Source organism: Bacillus rossius, chromosome 16, assembly GCF_032445375.1.
Source record: "Bacillus rossius redtenbacheri isolate Brsri chromosome 16, Brsri_v3, whole genome shotgun sequence".
Taxonomy (NCBI): Eukaryota; Metazoa; Arthropoda; class Insecta; order Phasmatodea; family Bacillidae; genus Bacillus; species Bacillus rossius.
Window position 1 is genome coordinate 44,856,191 of NC_086343.1, and position 23,743 is coordinate 44,879,933.

The following is a 23,743-nucleotide window of genomic DNA, read 5'->3' on the forward strand; positions in this document are numbered from 1 at the left end:
CCCCCTTTGCGACAGCAAAATATATTCACTATCAAAAGGAAAAACAAGTGTGCTTTGGTTGGTCTTTCCCTGTAGGAACCAAATATGCAGGGGAACTGAACGGAAATAAGGATGGTTCGATAACATCCTTGTCCAATAAATAATGTTATGATATTGTGTATAATTTTCATTTTTAGGCCTAACAGCTGATGTGGGTGAAATGTGATAGGGGTACGATCAGGGTTTGCTGTTTAAAACCACGGTTTTAACCATGTTTTATATCAGTAAATCAGTGGTTTTTTTTAAACTGTATTTTTAAATCGAATATCATAATAAATTTTAATGAAAGGTCTAGTTTCACTAATAACAATGTTTGCTCATTAATGTTTCTTGTGATTTACGGGAACAAATAATTATATACTAATCAAGATCTTATCATTTAAATTATCTGAATAAGTTGAAATTATACCCATTTAAATACTCCTCTAAAATTTAATTAATTAGTAAATTGTAGTCAAAATTGTAAAAAAAAAAAAAAAAAGTGTGAAAATACCAGACTGTACTGTAAATCCCATTTCTGTGGGAAACGCCCATTCAATGGACAGTCCTCCTCCTGTGGGGGAACACCCTTTCTGTGTCAAGTCCCAGTGCAGATTTGCTGGACTTCACTTCTTTGATGTTATAATTGTTCTGGTTCAACATGAGTGGCAGAAAGAGGGATGTTGTATGGCTTTCATTTTAACATGCTGAGAACCAAAGTAACTAATGTGATTAAAAATTCCTGGTTTAAACAGAAAAAAAACCTTGTCTAAACAATAAAAAACCATTTTGATTTTTTTTTCCAACCCTGGTTACTATCCAAAAGTTCAATGACAAATACAAAAAGGTGGGTGCATTCCAATTTTTTTGGTTAAAGCGTCAGAACGAAGATTAACTGCATAAATTTTGGTTTGCCAGTCGTATCACTTGGCTGAGATGGTCCAAAAGTAATATATTTCCATCTTCAGCACTGGGAGGCATAGCAACAGCATGTTGTACCCTTGCACCACAAAAGGGATATAAACTTGCTTATTAAATTTAAAAGTAAAATTTTATCTTGGAATTGATTACTAGGCCTGTTTAACAATGTTTATAAGAGCAGGTATATTATAGGTATATCATAGGTAGGTGCATGCATGCATCTGACATGCCTAGAAGTTCCACAGATTATATAATTTCAGTGTAAACACTGGTTATTGTTGTATCAAACAGATACAAAGTCCCCAACCTGTGCTGGCACAAGAGACATTTGGTTGTGACAGTGTGAAACATACACACTGTGTTTATGTACTTAAATTAAATTCTGTTTCATGTTCTGACATTTATCATGTTGTCATTTGTAGAGCACGGACGAAGCAGTGACTTGTGCAAGCAGGAAGGGGGGACCGTGGTTGCAAGAGACACGGAACCAGCCGTGAATGATCACGAGATGACAGCTCAGTCCAGTCGCTCATTTCAGCCGGCTCATTTGGAGATGTTGAGACCGAGTGTGGAGGAGAAAGGCACAGAAACAAGAAAGTCAGTGAATCTCAAAGAAAGTGCATTTGTGATTCCCAACAAAATCAGTGGTAAACACAACACTAGGAATCCCTTCACATGTTCAGTATGTTCTGCTACATACACTTCCCAGGGTGTTCTTAATAGACACTTTATGAAACACACTGGGGAGAGACCATTCTCATGTTCAGTATGTTCTGCTACATTCACTCAAAAGAGTTATCTTTGTAGACATTCAATGAAACACACTGGTGAGAGACCATTTGCATGTTCAGCATGTTCTGCTACATTTGCTGAAAAGAGTTGTCTTCGTAGACACTGTATGAAACACACTGGTGAGAGACCATTCTCATGTTCAGTATGTTCTGCTAGGTTTACTTCTAAGAGTGATCTTTGTAGACACTCAATGAAACACACTGGTGAGAGACCATTCACATGTTCAGTATGTTCTGCAAGGTTTACTTCTAAGAGTGATCTTTGTAGACACTCGATGAAACACACTGGTGAGAGACCATTCACATGTTCAGTATGTTCTACTACATTCACTCGAAAGAGTGATCTTTCTAGACACTCAATGAAACACGCTGGTGAGAGACCATTCACATGTTCAGTATGTTCTGCTACATTTGCTGAAAAGATTTGTCTTCGTAGACACTGTATCAAACACACTGGGGAGAGACCATTCTCATGTTCAGTATGTTCTGCTACATTCACTCAAAAGAGTTATCTTTGTAGACACTCAATGAAACACACTGGTAAGAGACCATTCGCATGTTCAGTATGTTCTGCTACATTCACTCAAAAGAGTTATCTTTTTAGACACTCAATGAAACACACTGGTGAGAGACCATTCACATGTTCAGTATGTTCTGCTACATTTGCTGAAAAGATTTGTCTTCGTAGACACTGTATGAAACACACTGGGGAGAGACCATTCTCATGTTCATTATGTTCTGCCACATTCACTCGAAAGAGTGATCTTTGTAGACACTCAATGAAACACACTGGTGAGAGACCATTCGCATGTTCAGTATGTTCTGCTACATTTGCTGAAAAGAGTTGTCTTCATAGTCACTGTATGAAACACACTGAGGAAAGACCATTTTCATGTGCTCTGTGTTCAGCTAAGTTTGCTGAAAAGAGTAATTTGAGGATTCACATTAAGACAGTACACTTAGCTGTGTAGGCTTTTACAAGTAGTTAGCAACAGAAAAGGAAATTGCAAATCGTGGCAATTGAAATGGCTTAGTAAATACATAGAATTTAAAAAAAAAATGGGATTCTATTTAAGTAAGTTAAGATTTTTTCGTAATATTTCACTACATGTTGTGTTATTGAAAATGGATATAATGGCACGATAATACTTTATGTTTCGCATTTTCAATCATTTTAGTGTTTATTCATTAATGAACTGCAAACACTTGTTGCTTATTTTGAAAGTATAAATGAGATTTTCATTTGATCTTATTTAATTGATATTTCATTATTTTCAATATTGCACTTTTATTTTTATAATTTCTATGCATAAGTGAAGTTAAACTTTTTGAGTACTTAACAATTATGTAGCACCTTTAAAAGTGGAAGTATATTACTGAAACACCCAAATAAACTGTTCACAATTTTTCGTAAAAGTGTTGAAATAGTGCGATGTGTAGTTTTTTCAAAACTTGACAATGCCGCGTGGCAACACTGCATAGCACAGATTACATCAAGCTGCAAGGTTGCTGTGGTTCACCTGTTGTTGCGTAATAAATGGACAACGGACATCTTGCACGGTATTTGTTAGTGTGTGATCATGTGAGAATGACGTTGAAATATTTACAGAATATTTGGGGTTTTGTTCACATAAGGTTGCTGAAAAATTTCTAAAATGATTAACATACCTAAGATTTGGTAAATTATGCTGCAGGAAGAAAGTTCGGTCGCTATGTGACAGAAGGAAAAAAATTAATATTGAGTGATGGTAGTATTGTAATAATTATTATAATTTTATATGTGAGCATTTGTTGTGTCTGCTTCTTCAGCAATTTCTCAAATTAATTTGGTTGCATTTTTTGTAACATAGCATTTAAACTAGTGCATTTAAGGACTAGTGCATTTTACAATTCCATAACATTACTAATGATGTCACCAAGTTGGCATTGCTGACATCATTACCACCCCTACATTCTTATGTGACAAGTGTGGGAAAATGGGGGTTTTAAGCAGAGATGTATAAACACACTTTTTCTCACATATTATATTTTTTGAATATTATGTTTTATATGTATCGTAAACATCACTATACCTAATCCCCTACGCTCTAAACTATTTTGCAATACTGAAATTTCTTTATCACAGTATTTCTGTAAATTATATTAATGACATTGGTATCATGAATCATAACAACGTGACCTATTTATTGGAGAACTTCATGATTCTGAAAAATAAAATTTGTGGGAGACGTGAATTATAGATAATTAAAACCAGTATCGTAAAATACACTACAACGGGTGAGACTGAATTCTACTTCTCTATTCCTAGAAAATATTTCATTAGCAAACAATCAATGTCTGTAGACATTATAAATTACTGTTGTATTGTGAAATATAACAGCGCACCCAATGTATGAGAAATCTTCATGATACTGAAAAATTAAAGGCGCGGGAATCGTGAATTACATTGAATTAAAAAGTTATCGCAAAATACAGTAGACCGGGCGGGACTGTAGTGTACTTCACGATACCATGAATATTTTTGCTATTAGTTATTACTATCAATAAATTATTTACTGGTATTGCAAAATACAATAGACAGGTCGGGACTTTAGTCTTCTTTACAATGCAGCATTATATTTCCTATAAATTCGTACTTTCAATATATTAATTATCAATATCTCCAAAATATTCTATACTGGGTGAGGACTGTAGTCTCTTTCACGGTACCATGATATATTTTTCCTATAAAACTTTTTTTTTTTCCAAATATTTTTTCCCCGTTTTAATACATATAATTAGGGCCAATGAAAAATTGTAAATAAAAAAGGCCCATTTCAGTGAATAGAAAGAGTTATTTCGGTGAAAAATAAATTGTTTAGTTTGAAAAAATAAATATTTAAGTAATTATAATTTTATACACACATATATTTGATGGAATTATTGTTTTATTTGGTCAAAATTTATCATTAACAATGTTTTAAAGTACAACATGTACATCTAAAGTTTAGCACAATGCATTTGTAATTAAAATTCTCAAGATTACATACAAAAAAAATTGGAAACTTATCAGAAACGTTAGTGGCTCAAGTCCATTTCGACTATCTCTGAAAATAAGCTATTATATATTTCCTGCAAACTAGTTCTCACCAAAACACATTGCTAGAATTATTTCCATGTTTTCCGCCCCCAAAAATGTGTGTTTATCACTCATTATGTTGCTGTACACTGGAAGCCAGAGACACTTGATCGCACTGTCTGAGAATTCTGGATAGTCATTCTTCAACGACAGTAAAACTCATAGCATGTCTGCTTTCCCAATTTCAGACTTCAGAACGGCATGTTTTGTTGCTGCGTAGCCCTCCAAAAACTGTTGAAACGTGAGATCTCGAAGTAAAGGCACAGCTTGGACTCGATTCTGCAAGTTCACTGTATCAATTTCTGGCCCTCTTGAAATCATTTCCCGTGGATTGAACAAGAAGCCTGTGTTCTCCAAGAATGATTTTGCAGGATCCCCTCCCATCAATGATGACAGTTTTAGAAAAGATTTCTGGTCAGTCACAGCAAGTTTTGCTCCTGTTGCAGCTTTTAGACATGCAGCAGAATTCAACAATTTTGCTGTCTCTCCACCCAAATTTCTGTCACTGACAACCTTGAACCCTGTCTTTAAATCAGACAGTTTGCACACAGTTTGTGAGCAAATGGATATGATGAACCTTCCAGACATTCCAACAGATCAACAGTTTTTTTTTGCAATACTCTATCACAAATTTTGCCTCACATTGCAAAACTAAAACCAGATCGTTGCTCAAGCTTTTGAAGTACTCTGTTGCATAAGCACCATCAAAATCTTGCTGTCTATAATGAACTAGGTACTGTCATGTCCACCATTTTGGCCTCGGCTGGTATGATAGCACAAGCCCCAAGTGCGCCACCCCTCCTACACAATCTATGGGGAGGAAAGTTAGTTCGCCACCCGCCCCTAGATGGCAGACAAAGGGGAATGTAAATTAAGGTAACTTTGTCTACCTGCCCAGCCTAATTCAGGCCAATTATGTAAATACCCAGTGTTGTGTCAAGAAACCTGTTAATTATACAAGTGAATGTAAAGAGTATTGTAATTCGAATATGTATGCACAGGAAGGGTACAGATGTGCCCTCCCTGATGAATATGTACATACCTTGTATATTTACTCTGGCTAAGCTAAGCCAGGCAGAAAGCTCTTCCCAGTAATTCTGGGTCAATAAAAGTGACCGAATACTTGAGCAGTATTGTTTTAGGCAGCGACCTCCCTGGAGGACCGCTCCTACCCCCACCCCCTCTGGTAGGTAGCGACCTCTCTGAAGGACCGCTCCTACCCCTTCCCTCCTCTGGTAGGCAGCGACCTCTCTGCAGGACCGCTCCTACCTCTCCCTTCTATTGGGCAGCGACCCCTGCTCGGGGACCGCTCCCGCTCCTCCCTGTGCCCCTCCCAGCAGCCCGGGACAAGTCAATTTGGCGCCCAACGTGGGGCCAGTCAGCTTGGATAACCTGAGGACCACGCCCTGCCTCTACGAGAGCTATCAGCACAGCCAGAGCCACATCCACTTCCAGGAGTGCAGAAAACACCTGGTGGCGCCCAACCCAACTGAAGGATGTCTTCTGGATCCTGTGCCGCACCTCGCTGCAGTGCACCGGATGGACCCAGCATTCCCTGTGTATGCTGCAATGCCCAGTTTCACCTACAATGCCTTGGTATCGTGGAACAAGTCAGTGAACAGGCATATATCCACATATGCCAGCCCTGCAGACACCTTCTGGTAGAGAAGAAGCCAACAGTTCCAGCTCCCCGGCGCTGCTTCGCGCCGAACTGCCCGGAGACAGCCCTAGTTCTCGTCACCTGCCAGGCCTGCCATCGCGACTACCATCTCGCCTGTCTAGGCTGGGAAGATACACCACTGGACCTTGCTGGGATGTCGTTTACCTGCGCCCAGTGTAGAGTGAATCCCACTTTACCTTCAAGTACAGGATCTGCAAGTGTACCTCGGCCCTTTAGAGGGCAGGATCATGAGGACCCTGTGCAATCTGTGCACCAATGGGAGCAAGCCCTACGGGCACATGCAATCCACCCCACCGAATGGGTGGACCAGATAGGTCCATTACTACTTGGGGAAGCCTCTAGATGGTGGAATAACCATGAAGGGCTGTATGACACCTGGGAAGAGTTCACAGGGGGCTTCCTGAACCATTTTGGAAACCAATCAAGACTGGCAAAGCTTACTGCCCAATTATATGGTACCAAACAAAAGGAAGGAGAGGATTTCGAAAGTTTCTTACTACAGAAAAGGAAACTTTATAAGAGGCTACACCCAGGGAGAGACCCAAATGAATTTCTTCCTACCTTGTTGGAGCTGGTGCGGCCCAACCTACGGCCATTTCTACGGCATCCGCCTCCCGAGAATTTATCCGAACTTATGATTCGAGCCACTGCCGTGCAGCGAGACTGTCTCGAAACTAGGGGCACTGTAACAAGTAAACCTTGTTCACCACCAACCCAGGTACAAGAATATGCTACCCCCAACAAAAGGTTGCCGAAGTGTTGGCACTGCCCTGAACAACACTTTCACCAAGACTGCCCAGTGCTCCGCTGCAAACAGTCTGAAAGGAACAGCCTCAACACAGTAGATCCCTGGAGGGAAAGAGTGGTGCCAACGAGCCCTACCCCTACACCGAAGGTAGAAGACCTCAACTCCCAAGCTCGGCTCGAAGGTAGACCGACCCCGAGCCTTATGTGCATACAGCACCACCCACAACAAGAACTGCCAAGAGTCAAGGTGCAACTGGACTCACAGCCCATTCAGGCGCTTATCGACTCAGCCGCCACCACTAATTATGTGCGCGAGAGTGTTGTGCAGATAATAGGGACCCCTATTAATTCCCAACCCCAAATGGCACAGCTTGCCACCCAGGGATCCACCATGACCTTACTGGGCAATGCTGTGGTACAATGCTGCATAGCCGATGTGGAGATGAAGATCCCATGTCTAGTCGCAAAGGACCTTCGAGAAGAACTTGTGCTGGGCCAAGATTGGCTCACGCAGCAGCAGGCGATATTGGACTTTGAAGATCAAACTATACACTTCGGACGAACGTCCCGCCGGACTCTTGACTGGGGCACCAAAGGAATGGGTGACCTGAATGCCCCTAATCAAAGTGATGGTAACCCTAATCCTGGAATCTGCACTGAACAACACAGAGACCAACCTATGGTTGTGTTGACGCAAGGGGACCAGAGACCTCAAGAAACTCCTTCCCTTCGCTCTGCCACAACCAAGCTAAGCCAAAATAACTCGGGCAGTGGTTTTCAGTGATGCCAGAAAGGAAGAACCCCAAAGGGGAAATCGACCATGCAGTCATGGAGACAGCCGCTGAGCGGCGCCCTCTCAAAGGCAAGATGCCACTGGAAGAAAGAGCATTTTCCAGACCGAGGAATATGGTTTCCCCAGAACAGGATTCACCTGCAGCCATGGAGACGGAAAACAGATCTGTCCAAAAACCCCGAACCCCAGGAACCTACTAGCCCCTCTTCACCAGGACAACTACCTCCAGGACCCTACGACCAGGGGAACAGCTGGGCAGACCAGCCCGCTACCGTCTATCCTCCACATAGTGTAATGGCCAGTGTAGAGGAGCCAGCCCTGGGACTGAAGCCCAGCGTGCTGACTCCTGGCATGTGCAACGATCCCAGTCAAGGCCACAGAGGGAGGGGGGCGAATTGTCATGTCCACCATTTTGGCCTCGGCTGGTATGATAGCACAAGCCCCAAGTGCGCCACCCCTCCTACACAATCTATGGGGAGGAAAGTTAGTTCGCCACCCGCCCCTAGATGGCAGACAAAGGGGAATGTAAATTAAGGTAACTTTGTCTACCTGCCCAGCCTAATTCAGGCCAATTATGTAAATACCCAGTGTTGTGTCAAGAAACCTGTTAATTATACAAGTGAATGTAAAGAGTATTGTAATTCGAATATGTATGCACAGGAAGGGTACAGATGTGCCCTCCCTGATGAATATGTACATACCTTGTATATTTACTCTGGCTAAGCTAAGCCAGGCAGAAAGCTCTTCCCAGTAATTCTGGGTCAATAAAAGTGACCGAATACTTGAGCAGTATTGTTTTAGGCAGCGACCTCCCTGGAGGACCGCTCCTACCCCCACCCCCTCTGGTAGGTAGCGACCTCTCTGAAGGACCGCTCCTACCCCTTCCCTCCTCTGGTAGGCAGCGACCTCTCTGCAGGACCGCTCCTACCTCTCCCTTCTATTGGGCAGCGACCCCTGCTCGGGGACCGCTCCCGCTCCTCCCTGTGCCCCTCCCAGCAGCCCGGGACAAGTCATTACTTATCAACTGAAGTGAACCATGAGTTCCAGTAGGTCAAAACAGGTGATGGGAACAGCTTTGGTTCAACAGAAGATTTTTTGAGGAAATCCAAATAGTGATGTTTCCTCTTCCTGGTGTTCAGGAATGCCATCTTTGCCTTCACTACACATTCGTTTAACGTGGTTAGTTCTGTAGACCAAACATTCCCAACTAAATTAAGTTTGTGTGCCCAGCTTTGAGCGTACAACATGTTCTCACCCACTAAAACTTTCAACAATTCTGCACACTTGTTCATATATTTTGCAGAATCAGATACAAATGCACAAATATTTTCATACTTCACGTTATATTTAATTAATGTCTCCACTACTGCTTGTGAAGATTCTGTTTAATTAGCATTACTGAGCACTTTCACTCCAGCAACCAGCAATTTGGAGTCACCACTAGCCAAGAGAACTTTAAACAAAACAACAAAGACACATTCTCCTATTCGGTTTGTGGTTTCATCACACAGCACAACTACTTGTTGGTCCTTGACTGCCAGTTTTACTTTCTCTTCTTCCTCCATCTTCAGTGACTGCAGGTACGTAGTGCGTAATGTGTGGGCTTGAGGAAGATCTCTTGAACCTGCAATCAAATGCCACATTTCCATATACTGAAATTCAAAGCCATATTTATTTTAAACATGTTACAAATGTTTATTTATTTATTTAGTTTGAACCCCTCTTCTTAAAAAATAATAAAATTCCCAAAACACTTCATTTAAAACTTAAACATTCCTCTATTTATAGCAAAAGGCAAAAAAAATTAAATTTCTACCCATTTCGCAGAAATAACTTTTCATTGTTTACATTATAAAACCTAAGCGTTGATGCAGCAGCCGCCATGTTGATATTTGTTTCCATTTATGTACATCGCGTATATGGTCTATTTAATAATTTCAGAGCCTGAAATATTTTCCGGTTGGCATGTACACCTGATCCTGTTGTATATGCTTTTTTTTTGTTTTAGCAGTGGGGAGGCACGTTCCATGCTAAACCTGACGTAAATAAATTGCGTAGTAAATAAACTACATCAGGTTTATTTTTTACATATTTGAATTTTTTATCGTGCGAAACGCGTTGGCGCTGTGCACCTCCCCACTGCTAAAAAAATAAGCATCATGTACCACAGGATCGTGTTATGAGACACTTAAATGATAAAATAGATGGAAAATGTGATGTAAACTAATAACAATATGGCGGCTACCGCAACAATGCTCAAGCATTATATTTAAATAGGGACACCTGTTTGTGGTGAAAATTCTTGGTTGATTTTGTCAATTTTTTTTGCTGATTTTGGTATTTTTTTCGTCAATTTTTATCCCATTTCGTCACAAATTTCGCTAAATTTTAGGTTGAGGAAAAAATTGTAAGCGAGAGTACTAAAACATAACAAAGGCTTTTTTAATATAATAATACAAATACTGTACAATTTTCTCATCGAAAAAACCATAAATGATGCAACAAAAAAAATTAAACACCAGTTTCTTAGTCAGAAAATGCTAACGTCATCATTAATTCCATGTTACAGGGCTTTAGGTTTACTCTCTTGTCACTCATTATGTTCCCATACATAGAGAAACTCCTTTCAGTATCTACGTTACTGATAGGAACCCACATTGATTTTAGTACAGCATTAACAAAGTCAGGAAAATCACACTTGAGTGAAAGCAACATTTTAAATATATCAACATCTACATCATCTGTTTGGCATGCATTTACAACAGAATCCCTAAACTGTAAGTACGGCAGTAAACACTCAGTTGGTGGAAGTTCACACAAGATGGGTATATTTTTCATGGCTTCGTGAATTTCATGATTTTTCAAAGCCAATTTCAAAATATTTCTGGGATCAAAAAGTTTACCAAGACATGAAACAAACTCCTTGGCACTATCGGACGCAATCAAATCATCCAATTTTTTAAGACTTTTTTCTCCTACTAACTTTAACTGAGATGTCAGTTGAGACTGACTGTGTTTGGATAACTTTGTAAGTAAATCTGATGTTTTTACGAAAAAGAACCCATCTTTCAGTAACTGAAACATTTTTCTGAGGTCACAATAATGAGAGGAAAGGGTTGGTGCCATCGGAACACTAGAACTCTCGAGACACTCAAGTAACTAGCAACTTTTAGGGCAATGTTCGACAAGAGCAACTGCTTGACAATGTATCTTTCCAACTTCACATGCAGTCAGATTTTTGAAGTACAGAACATTAGCACTTTCTTCTTCCAGTGATTGCAGAAACTCTACCAGTTCATGCAGATAATCACTTAGATACTCTACACTCAGAAACCAGGAATTCCACCGCGTAATCACAGGGCTAGGAAAAAGTTTGGCTTTCTGTGGCTGATATTCATACTTATTTCTTAAAAACTCCAAGTAGGCATGCTTCCTTTTACATGTGTTCAGAAAGGCATGCTTTGCTTGACAGACACAGGTATTCAACTCAACCAGTACCACAGACCAAATATTCCCCACCAAATTCAGTTTATGTGCCCAGCACTGTGTGTGCACCAACTTCTCAGAAACCAGAATTCTGAATGCCCCAATACACTTGGTCATGTAGCGTGCCGAATCTGATGTTATTGAAACGATGTTGCAATACCTGATTTCCAGTTTCTGCACAACATCAACAATGGCTCGTGAACATTCAGTAGCATTAGCATTATTTAAAATTATCACTCCCCCTACATAAAGTTTTTGAGCTTAGCATCTCCACACCCTAACACTTTAATAAGCACCATGAAAACAAACTGCCCTTTCTTGTCTGTGGTTTCATCACACAGAATGGAAACCCTCTGGTCTTTCACAGCTGCCTTGATTCAATCTTCTTTTATTATTTTGGGGACATAGCCCTCTCTCAGTCGCGTTGCTGTTGGTAGATCTCCAGCACCTAAATCATATTTTTAAATATTGTACATATTGTGCAACTTTTTTTTAGTGACTTGCATAAACGAATTAACTAGAAGCCCAACCACTATAGTACATACACAATGTCGAAATGAGCAATACAATTGTAGGGCAAAATCTCAACTTTTAAAGGTTACACGCTTTTTTTAAGAAGTAAATATCCCTACTGCAAATAGCTACTGGTATAAATAGTAGTGATGCACCGACTCCGATACCGATTAACGCTAATCGCCGATAATTACATTACACCGATTAATCGTTATCACTGATTATTTAAATACCGATACCGATGTAAGTTGTATTTTACGCATCCTTTATTTTTTCATCAGATTTTGTAGACATATTTCGCCGCATATCTTATGCCAGATTTTAAATAAAAAAAATTAGGCGCACACTCACTATTTTAATTTAGTATTCATTCCCGCCGCTATTTATTTTGTAAACACGCAACTAAGAACCATAGATACCTGCATACAGATAAAAGTTGTACTGCCAACTTTAGAATAAGACAGCATTAAAGTGGTTACGATTACGATCAGGTTTAGCAGCGCTAGCGATCATAGTGAGAAATAATGAAAACGTCCGAAAGGAGAGAGCGGTTGCTTTAGCACCAAATGTTTGCGAACTTCAGTGTTGGCTAACTTTCCTGTTATTGGCATCTTTGTTGACATCATATACAGTGCCGTGCACAGCCTTAAAAAGTGGGGGGTGAGGTTATAAAATTTCCCCCCCCCCCCCCCCAACCACGTCATTATTAGGCGATTGAAGAAAAAAAATCAATAATAGACAAAAAGCTTTATTTTTAATATCAATACTTCAGTAATTTGACCATGTTGTTTGGTGTAAATTTTAAACATACACGTGTTGACAATTTTCTAATTTCTCCAATTAATATATTTTACAATGTTTAACCCTTTTTCAATAGTGCTAATAGTCTCAAAAGCAGAAATAGTATACTTTTAGCATATAATAATTTTTTCAAGAAAATAAATTTATTTTAAACAAATCCAACTTAACATTATTCACTGTACTTATTTTTAAATCTTGCAATGAAAATATTTTATGGATCATACCACAAAATAAGATATAAATAACAATTTATTTTTGCAGAAGAAATGTATACATAAACTGAGAAATTTTTTCAGTGCAGGCGACGTGCCTTAATAGCGGCAAATTGCTCTATAACTGTATCAAAAGATAGGTTGCGAGCAATGTCACTTTCTATTGAGAGTATTGCCAGTCCAGATAACCGTTCTTGGGCAATGGTGGATCGCAAGTAGTTTTTGATGAGTTTCAGCTTGCTGAAACTTCTTTCGCATGAGGCTATTGAAACTGGAATAGTCAATAACAATTTATATGCCGTAAAGGATTCTGTGAAAGCTTCCTGCAAGTCATTGTTTACAATTATTTGAATTACATCTTTGGGTTTAGATTTTGGTGGAAGTTTGTCAGCCAGGATGTTTCTTAAAGAAAGAAGCTCGGAATAGAGGCCACTGTCCAAGTCCCGCTCGTAATGTCTCGTCAGCTGTTCACAGGATTTCTGTAAATCATTGCTACTTAGTTTCATGAGTCGGCAGGGATACATGAATGAAAACATGTTCGCTACGTCTCTAAGGCCTTCAAATCTTTCCGAAAGGCTTGCAATGATCCTGTCCAACATTCTGTTGTAGATATTAACTTCGAAAGCTTTATTCTTGTCTGTAATTGGCTCATCTTTAGTTAACTCATCCGAAAATGATACCTTTCTTCTTTGTCGTTTTTCGGAGAGTTGCACGGATACTCCCAATTTACTTGCAAGTTGTATGGCTTCATCCATGAAACTGCTGAACTCATTTGCTCTCATATTCTGTATATTCTTGGTCGAAGACTGGAGAAGATCAGCTGCAGTCAAAATATCACAATCTGCCTTTTGCAAGTATTTGCTTGTTATATTCAGCAACGTTAGGATTTTTTCCCATATAACAAGCATCACAATGAAATTAAATTTTGATATATGACTCAAAAGACCATCACAGTCACAGTTCTCACTGCCATCTTTACTTTCTGACTTGATGCACTTGAGAACATCAATGATTTTTGGCAGGGCTTTTCGGAGATTGCGAATTGGAGAAAGTCGGCCTTCCCAACGTGTGGTGCAGACTTGCTTAACTATGACTGACCTTTTTGGCAGGCTATTGTCTTGTTGATTTTCAGGTATTTCATCATTTGTTTTTTGCAGCATATCTTCAGTTGGGTCACATTCATGAATTCTTTCAGAAGCCATAGCTGGGTCTGAAGCTTTTATGAGCATTTCCCACCGACGGTTACTTGAAGAGAAAAATGTGTACAACTTCTGTACTACTCCAAAGAAAGTTACTATCTCAGGATCAACTTTAGCCGAATCTGCTATGACGAGATTAAGAGTGTGGGGTGCACAGTGAACATAAACAGCCAACGGATTTTGTTCTTTGATACGTGCTTGTACTCCAGAAGAATAGCCCTTCATTACTAATGCACCATCATAGCTTTGCCCTCTACAGTTAGCAATATCCAGTCCCAGATTTTCCAAGAAAGAGAGAATTTTAACCACGAAGTCAGTGGCTCTTGCTTCATCTCCTGGTATACAGATGAATCCAAGGAATGACTCGGTGACTTTAACTTGGTCATCAATTTGGACGTAACGAATTATGAAGGATAACTGATCAGTGTGGGAAGTGTCAGTGGTTGTATCTACCATAACAGAGTAATATCTTGCATTTTTGATAGCATCAATGATGGCCTGTTGAACTTGTTTGCCAAGAAGAACAATTAACTCATTCTGAATTCTGTTGCTGAGATATTTTACTCCTTCCTTCTTGTTTATGTGGTTATGTAAAACCGGATCATATTTAGCTAGCAAGTACACTAGAGCCAAGAAATTCCCACTGTGTCTATGGCCAATTTGTTCAACTGACCCACGAAATGCCATATTCTATGCAGAAAGAAGCAGAATTACATCAATGATTCGTTTTAAAATATCTTTCCAATTAGCAACCTCGTGTTCATATTGTTGCTGTAGATCACGATCAATTAAGGTATTGCTACCGACCATTTTCCAAGAAATCAGAGCATTTCTATGCAAAGATGATTTTTCATGTTTTGCCACCTTGTCATGTATCTTACGCCAGTTACAAACACCTACTCTGCTAAATGCTGGATCGTAGTTAGGATCACTAGTTTTTGAGAACAGCCAGCAACAGAAACAATAAAGTCTGTCATGTTTCACTGAGTAATAGATCCAGCTACGAGCTATTTCTTTGCCAGTTTTTGGATGCCTTTGTTGGTAAATAGCAGGGGTAAAATGGCCTCCATACTTATTTTTGGGAAACTGACATTGGTCCTTTGTTGGCTGACAAGGCCCTACTTTTAGTAGAAATTTCTTGGTCTCAAAATTAAGTTCGCTGCCAGATCTGCCACCATAATATATTGGATCACTTGGCCACTTTTGACTGAGCAGATTTTCAAGTTCTGTGTCGTTGCCTATCTCATTAGTTTGGTTCGGTAGAAAGTCTATTAGTACTTTTGGAGATGAATCCAAATTCATCAGAGGTCAACGGAGTATCATCTTGAACTGCACAATTCCTTAATGAGTTATCTAGATTTTTTTCAGGGTAAGTTGTTTCCCTGAAATAAAATCAAATTGATAAAAATTGAACAATTAATAATAAACATGTTCCGTATAAACAAAAATCCTGAAACAATACTTACACAGAAATGAGCCCAGATTTCCCAGTAATTGAACTGCTTGCTAGTTCTGGTATTGTAGATACTATTACTGCTTCAGAAAAACCTTTGGAACTCTTCAATGTTTTTATTTGTGGGAAGTCTGTTAAAGTTTGAGCTGGATCAAAATCCATCACAGAGTTCAAAGGAGTATAATCTTGAACTGCGCAATTCCTTAATGAGTGTTCAAATTTTTTTTCAAGGGAAGTTGATTCCCTGAAATAAATTAAAATTGATAAAAATTGAACAATTAACAATTAACATGTTTCGTATAAACAAAAATCCTGAAACAATACTTACACAGAAATGAGCCCAGATTGCCCAGTATTTGAACTGCTTGTTTGTTTCGGTATTGAAGTTGGAGATATTTCTTCAGATAAATTATCAGAACTTCTTACATGAATTTGTAACAACTTTTCACTTACAATTGAACCTGAAGTTTCCACAGATGTAGATATAGATGGAGCAGGGCCTGTGCCTGGATTTAAAAATTTTAGCAAAGAAGCTCCTTGTATTTTATCTTCTTCGTCGTGCAGTCGCTTTTGCCGCTTTCGCTGAGCTCCAGAAAGTTTAGCATATTTCCGCTTTGCAAGAGGGTGTGAGTCCATATCTGTAAAATTAGATAATTTACTATACTGACGCAATCACTGTGTAACAAATAGACTACATATACATACTTTCCGAGCCAATAAAAATAAGTTATTTTCTAAAATGTTTAGGCAACATAGATTTTTTAATATAAAAATATAAACTCATCAATTTTTATTTTAATATTAAATTGTATAATCTTGATTGTTTGATTGAGATATTGAAATGGGTCAGGTGTATGTTGTGATTTATTTAGTATTGAATTTTATAATTGAGCCACGAATACTTCAACTCTGATGGCCTAAGCTTTTATTTTTTGGTACGTTGATTTCGCATTTAAATAATATTATGTACCTATCTCAAAAATGTATTTTTGCGAATTAGTAACCAACGTTTTTTAATGTTTCATGTAATCTCGATGCCATTAAGAAAATATTGTTCAATTTTAATGCATTTGTTTTTAAGATATGAAAATCAGCACTCAAACAGTTAATTATAATACAATTAACTACAGCTGTACCTATTCACAAATTTTTGCCGATACGCCGATATGCCGATACACACATACAGATGTTGCCGATACGCCTATTCCGAACCGATACAAGGGAAAACACTCTTTTTTCCCCGTCACATGATCGTACAGCACCACAAATTACACGTGCTTTACTTTAATTATCTTGCATAATTTCATACAGTTTTTTTATTTTAAATTTTGTTTGGACGTATTTGTGGTAACTTAAGTTAGTGCATTGCCATCCTAATTTTGTTTACATTAACCTTTGGCCTACTACAAACCAAAATTAGGTGTAACTTCTGTGCAAGCACCATACTCTAATTTTGTAGAATAAGCAGTTTCTTAAAATACTTTTAAATATCCTCTCTCACATAAATAATATTCAAACCATGTATAACTGAGAAGCAATAATGTGAAGACAAATGAATAGCAACTTACGAAGAATTATAGAAGATTTACCATAACTACAGCACAAAACCCAATATTTACCTTAAGATAATTATCTTAAAAAGAACAAGATTCTGTGAAAATACCGTAATTACTGCAGAAGCACTATAGTTACCGTGACACAGATTTATAATGGGTAAATTACACCTTGTATGTTCTGTGTTCTATGTTAATTTCTACTTGTGGATTTCCATTATATTTTTAATTTAAGTTTTAAACTTGAAATGAGTTATTAAAAAAACTTCCCGGTCAAGCATTTTTTTCCGCAGCTATGATGTGAACAAATAATTATTTTTTATATCTATCTTTACCGTGATGGTAGTTATTTATTTATGATGCATTAAAATTAAAAAAAAAACATTACTGATAAAAAAATGTTAAATTTTGATAAGAACGGCTGGCACATGTTTCTAAGAAATAATGCCAGTTGAAAGAATGCAGTACTACTATGAAAAGTGAAAAAGGTACTCGTAGATTTTATGTTATGGCTGACTTTTTCGTTTTTTCAGTAATATCAGCCGAAAATTAACAAGCGCATCGGAAATCGTGAGAAACGCCGATTCAACTAAATATCGGCAAAATCGGATTCTGCCGATTCGTATTGGTACAGCTCTACAAGTAACTACAATAATAAGTAAATTATGTTTCAGTATTCCATTATGCAGTTTGACCGAAGATGTCATGCAATTAACAGCAATAAAACACCATACAAAAGGACATTGTATAGAGGTACTTACTGGACATGATGCATAGAAGTAAAACAGAAATATAAATCTCTCATTAGAAATAGAAATACACCCATGCATACATCTTACACAACAACACACAATATTAACAAGTAAATGACATTGATTTTATACTAAAAGAAAGGAGCACTTACGTAAAAGTGCAATGAACAGTACCGATGCTGCGCTCTGTGTTGGAAGTGAGAGTTGCCAGTATGGTGAATTATGTATGTGACGTTGACGTAAAGAGGCGTAATTAATATTAGTATTTGTTCTGTTAAGATGAGGTGGTTGTTAACTTTTAGTGCTTACAATGATTACTTTATCAGTTATTACATTAAATGAAACAGTTTTACAAAACTAATTAATTATCAAATTTATTTTGAAAATAAATAAAAAAGATAGCCGTATGTACATACCTCCTTGATTTTTCGCCTCCTGTAGAAAATTTCGCCCCCTCTGTCGATTTGTGTGGGGGGAAAAAACACCCCCCAACCCCCCCACTAAGCACGGCACTGATCATATAATCTATGGAAGTATTCCGAAGGTGGTGTGGTTTTAAACAATGGCGACGCGGGAAAAGAGAAGTGAAGTGTGGAAACATTTTACTACAAGCCAAGAAGACGATAGTAAAGCAATATGGGGTCATTCCATATGAAATCAACCAGAGGCCTTAACCTCTACACCTTAGATTTTCATGTTTTTTTGTATATTGGTAATATCAACTAAATACATTATAAATCTATTTTTTCTAAAAAAAAATTTTGAGTAGGTTTTTTTTGTATAAATTTTTGAAAATTGCAAAAATAGCCAATTTTAGCAATGTTTTGGATCACTCAAATACGAGTAGGTTTCCAACTAATGGTGCTAGAAGTAGAGGTGGGTCGAAAAGTATCAACCTGATACTTTGTCACTGATACACGCCTGTATCAGGAACGGCAAACGAGTACACTTGAAAAGTATCAGAGACTTTAGTATCAGTTCAGAATTCACCTGGAACAACACCACGGCCAATGAGCGCAGTACCCGATCGCAGATGACGGTCACTTGGGCGGAGCTTGTGAAAGGGGAGGGAGCAGGAACGACGAATAAGGGATAAAGAAGGGAAAGAATGTAGGGGAGGAAGCGCAGGGGAAGGCGTTGAAGCCTTGAAGGAGAGGCGCAAAGCGATATTGTTACAAGCAGGGCTGCCACTCATGGGTTTTTCCACCCAGATCTGGGTTTTTCCAATGGTGTTTGGGTTTCTGGGTTTTTAAATAATGAATTCCAACAATTCTAGGTTTTTTATAATTTTAGTTATTTTTATACCTAAAACAATAATAAAGGTAGTAGCTACTGTATCTGTTGCAATATCTGTTTGATAAATGCAAACAAGTCTATGTGTTTCACACACAAAAATACATATAAACACAAAACTAGTTTTCAAGAAGCTAAGTCGAATATTAAATTAGACACATTCTTCAAAGAGGCTTGCAGAACACAAAACCAATGCAACAATTAACCTTCAAACCAATCTTGTAGAATCAGACTCTGAATAAAGACTAACGTACATGATGCAGTTTTATAAAAACAATTACCGGTTTAAAGAATGCAGTGATGGTGTTTGTTTTGTCATGTATATATTTGTAGGTTTTTTATAATATGTGCTGGTCCAAGAATTACTTATACAGCCATTTTGCTGCTGTGTAATTTTCTTGTATTGGTTGTATTTAACCGTTTTCAGTCTTGTAAGGTAATTAATTGTTTTATATTAAAACCAGTTATATTTATATTTTTGAATTAGTACGCAAACATTTTCAACGATAGCATTTTAGACGCATCTGGGTTTTTTACCCATAAGTCTGGGTTTTTTTGTAGGTTATCTAGGTTTTTCATGAATATCAGAGTGGCAGCCCTGGTTACAAGTCGTTTTGTTTATTGTCCTACTTCAAAGTACGCTCAGTGCGCAGTGCGTGCACCGTCTCGTTCAATAATAAAACTAATGAAATTTTAATATTAAAAAGTACATTAATACAAGATATAATATTTATATTTGTGCACCTAACAGCTATGAAAATGCAAATAAATTCTCAGTTGACACTAATAACAGATGTAATCAACATATGGACTTTCTTTTTTCGAAAACAATTAGTAACTAGTGTTTTTATACATTAAAAATTCACGATTTTATCAAAAATTAAAAATAAAAAAAAACATACGTACATTAGTGAGCATACTATATCAATGTTTACGTTTCAAATGTTTCTTCAGATTAGTCGATGATGATTTATAACTTAGTTTTTGTTTACACAAATTACAATTAGCAAACTCATTATTTTCCGTGAAAAAATTCCACGCAAATGAAGTCTTTTTCGTGCACTTATCCATTCCTTATTTCACTATAAAGATACTAACTACAAAGCATGACAGCCCGCAACAATGTACGTGGTAATAGACGGCCAGGACAAACTGCAGTGAATGTTGAACTGATTGATACTGGTTGTATCAGGCGGGCATGAGAGTATCAGAGGTAGAGAATTACCAGGCGTGATAAATAATGTATCAGATTCTCCTTCCGGTCGCACGGTCTGCGTACGCGGAGCTTTGTTTCTTCCTGGGACCGTCTGATACAGAAGTATCAGAGACTTGTAACATGGTACAATGCTGTATCAGTATCAGGTTGGAACAGAAACCGAAAATTGCTGTAACAACCCACCTCTAGCTAGAAAGCTGTTTGACAGCTCATTTTAAAGGTCATTGAATGGGCTTCAATTTGATATGCAACATGACCAACTTCGGAAAAAAAAATAATTTTTATTTATTTTCAAAAGTTTTAAAATTGAATTTCTAAAAAACACCATTTTCGATTTTTTTTAAAAAATAGTATGTTATTCCTACATATATTGGTTAGATTTGTGCCAAATTTCAAGGTGGAGAATCAATGGGATCATGAGTAAATAATGATGAGAAGTTTAGTAGATGCTTAAGGGGGCATGGTAGATAAATAAATGCTTTAAGCGTCAGTTGGACGTTATTGGTTTTTGGAAGACAACATTGAAAAACTGCAAAACAACAATCCTACATAATGTTATTTGCCAACTTTATTAGCAGACGTCCTAAAAAGACAATTCTCGAGCGTTGTTTCTTCCACAGCAATTAAATGTTCGAAATTACCAAGGCAAAAGTTTTGGCTTCAAGTAACCTTCAGTTTTTAATTAATGCATTTAGCTCTTGTTTAGATACCATGCCGCCTTAAGAAATAGTTGCAGCAAGGAAGAGTAGCATAATTTTACATAAAATTTTGACTTAGTAAAGTATTCAAATTTTATTGTTATAGACTAAAATTTTTTTACAAATTAGAAAACAGGGATAACAAATCTTACCTTACATTCATCCAGTGTTCTTTGATTAAACATTTGATCAATATGATAATACAAAGCACGTGATCTTGCTAAACAGATGTAGCCTAAGTTCAAAGCACATGATCTTGCTGAAAGGATGTAGCTTAAGTTATAACTGACAAAACATATAATTGCTCATGAAAAAAATCTGTTTAGTATATATTTAATTATTTACAGTTTTCACTTAGGTTGTGGCATACTTCATTCAAGCAGGTGTGATGTCTCTACAATCTCTTCTTTAGTGAGTGTAAAAGTTCTCTCAGTTGCTGTACAAGGTTCAACCTTTTTAAGATGATCTCAGTTCTAATGTCTAGTATATCGGCTCTTGGTGTTGGATAAAAAAAGGAAGCAGCAGGTCCTTAGGGATGTAAAAAACTAACTTTAACTTCATTATTCTCATTATTTTTTGCCAATATACATGCAAACCACCAAAAGATATCGTATTTCACAGTCACATGTTTTGTCAGTTATAACTTAGGCTACATCTGTTTAGCAAGATCACGTGCTTTGTATTATCATATTGATCAAATGTTTAATCAAAGAACACTGGATGAATGTAAGGTAAGATTTGTTATCCCTGTTTTCTAATTTGTAAAAAAATTTTAGTCTATAACAATAAAATTTGAATACTTTACTAAGTCAAAATTTTATGTAAAATTATGCTACTCTTCCTTGCTGCAACTATTTCTTAAGGCGGCATGGTATCTAAACAAGAGCTAAATGCATTAATTAAAAACTGAAGGTTACTTGAAGCCAAAACTTTTGCCTTGGTAATTTCGAACATTTAATTGCTGTGGAAGAAACAACGCTCAAGAATTGTCTTTTTAGGACGTCTGCTAATAAAGTTGGCAAATAACATTATGTAGGATTGTTGTTTTGCAGTTTTTCAATGTTGTCTTCCAAAAACCAATAACGTCCAACTGACGCTTAAAGCATTTTTTTATCTACCATGCCCCCTTAAGCATCTACTAAACTTCTCATCATTATTTACTCATGATCCCATTGATTCTCCACCTTGAAATTTGGCACAAATCTAACCAATATATGTAGGAATAACATACTATGTTTTTAAAAAAATCGAAAATGGTGTTTTATAGAAATTCAATATTAAAACTTTTGAAAACAAATAAAAAAATTTTTTTTCCGAAGTTGGTCATGTTACATATCAAATTGAAGCCCATTCAATGACCTTTAAAATGAGCTGTCAAACAGCCTTCTAGCACCATTAGTTGGAAACCTACTCGTATTTGAGTGATCCAAAACATTGCTAAAATTAGCTATTTTTGCAATTTTCAAAAATTTATACAAAAAAAACTACTCAAAATTTTTTTTTAGAAAAAATATATTTATAATGTATTTAGTTGATATTACCAATATACAAAAAATCATATAAATCTGAAACATGAAGTTTCTAAATTAATTTTTCATTGGTTGATTTGATATGGAATGACTCTATGTTTATATTGTGGTGCTGTAAAATCACGTGGTGGTTTTTGCCGATCAAGCTACACAACCACCAACATGTTGCATCATGTTAAGACACGGCATCCTCAGCAATTTGCATTTGCAGAAAGTACAAGCCAGGCGTGTTCTACTGAGAGGGCACATTCGGTTGCTGGCCCTTCTCAGAAGAAAGTTAAAGTAAGTCTACTTCAACCAACACTGCAAGACATAGTCGAAAAGAAATTACTGTACAATTCCAATGATCCACGAGCTCAGGAATTTACCACATTGATTGCTGAAATTATATGTTTAGACATGCAACCATATGACATTGTGAATAATGATGGTTTTAGGCATCTAATGTCTAAAGCAGTTCCGAGATACAACATTCCTTCAAGGAAACACATGGCCGATACAGTAATTCCAAAAATGTATGAGAAAGTGAAAAATAAAGTTAGAGAGAGACTTTCTAATCTTGACGATGTTGCTGTCACAACAGATTTGTGGACAAGTGAGGCTTCGTCTCAGATGAATGATTTCATTAGTGTCACAGCCCATGGAGCAGAGCTGTCTCAGAAGGTACATTTCTGCCTTGAAGTTTTACCTTTTGATGGTGATTTGCACACTGCAGTAAACATTGCAGACAATCTCTTGCACATATTTGAAGACTGGGAGATAGGCAATAAAGTATGTGCAGTTGTTACTGATAATGCATCTAATATGAAATGTGCCGTAAGAGATCACCTCAAATTGCCTAATATCCATGCTTAGCTCACAGTGTTCAGCTTGTACTCAAAGATGGGCTGCTGAATCAACGTCCAGTTCGTGAACTGCTTGCGGCATTCAGGAGCATTGTAGGGCATTTCATTCATTCAACAGCAGCCA

The 23,743-nt window shown here is 37.4% G+C and overlaps 1 protein-coding gene across 11 annotated transcripts in view; it reads left to right on the forward strand.

The window, feature by feature from the left end:
• The window catches only part of LOC134540487 (gastrula zinc finger protein XlCGF26.1-like), a 206,645-nt gene that overhangs the window by 54,610 nt on the left and 128,292 nt on the right, over window positions 1-23,743 (forward strand). For 9 of the 11 annotated variants that reach the window (XM_063383283.1, XM_063383284.1, XM_063383278.1 and 6 more), the window contains one exon: window positions 1,362-8,855. In XM_063383283.1, the coding sequence (XP_063239353.1) occupies window positions 1,362-2,701 (1,340 nt within the window). In that variant the 3' untranslated portion in view covers window positions 2,702-8,855. Of the gene's footprint in view, window positions 1-1,361; window positions 8,856-23,743 lie in introns of those variants that run through there. The other 2 variants (XM_063383287.1, XM_063383286.1) reach the window with 1 other exon arrangement.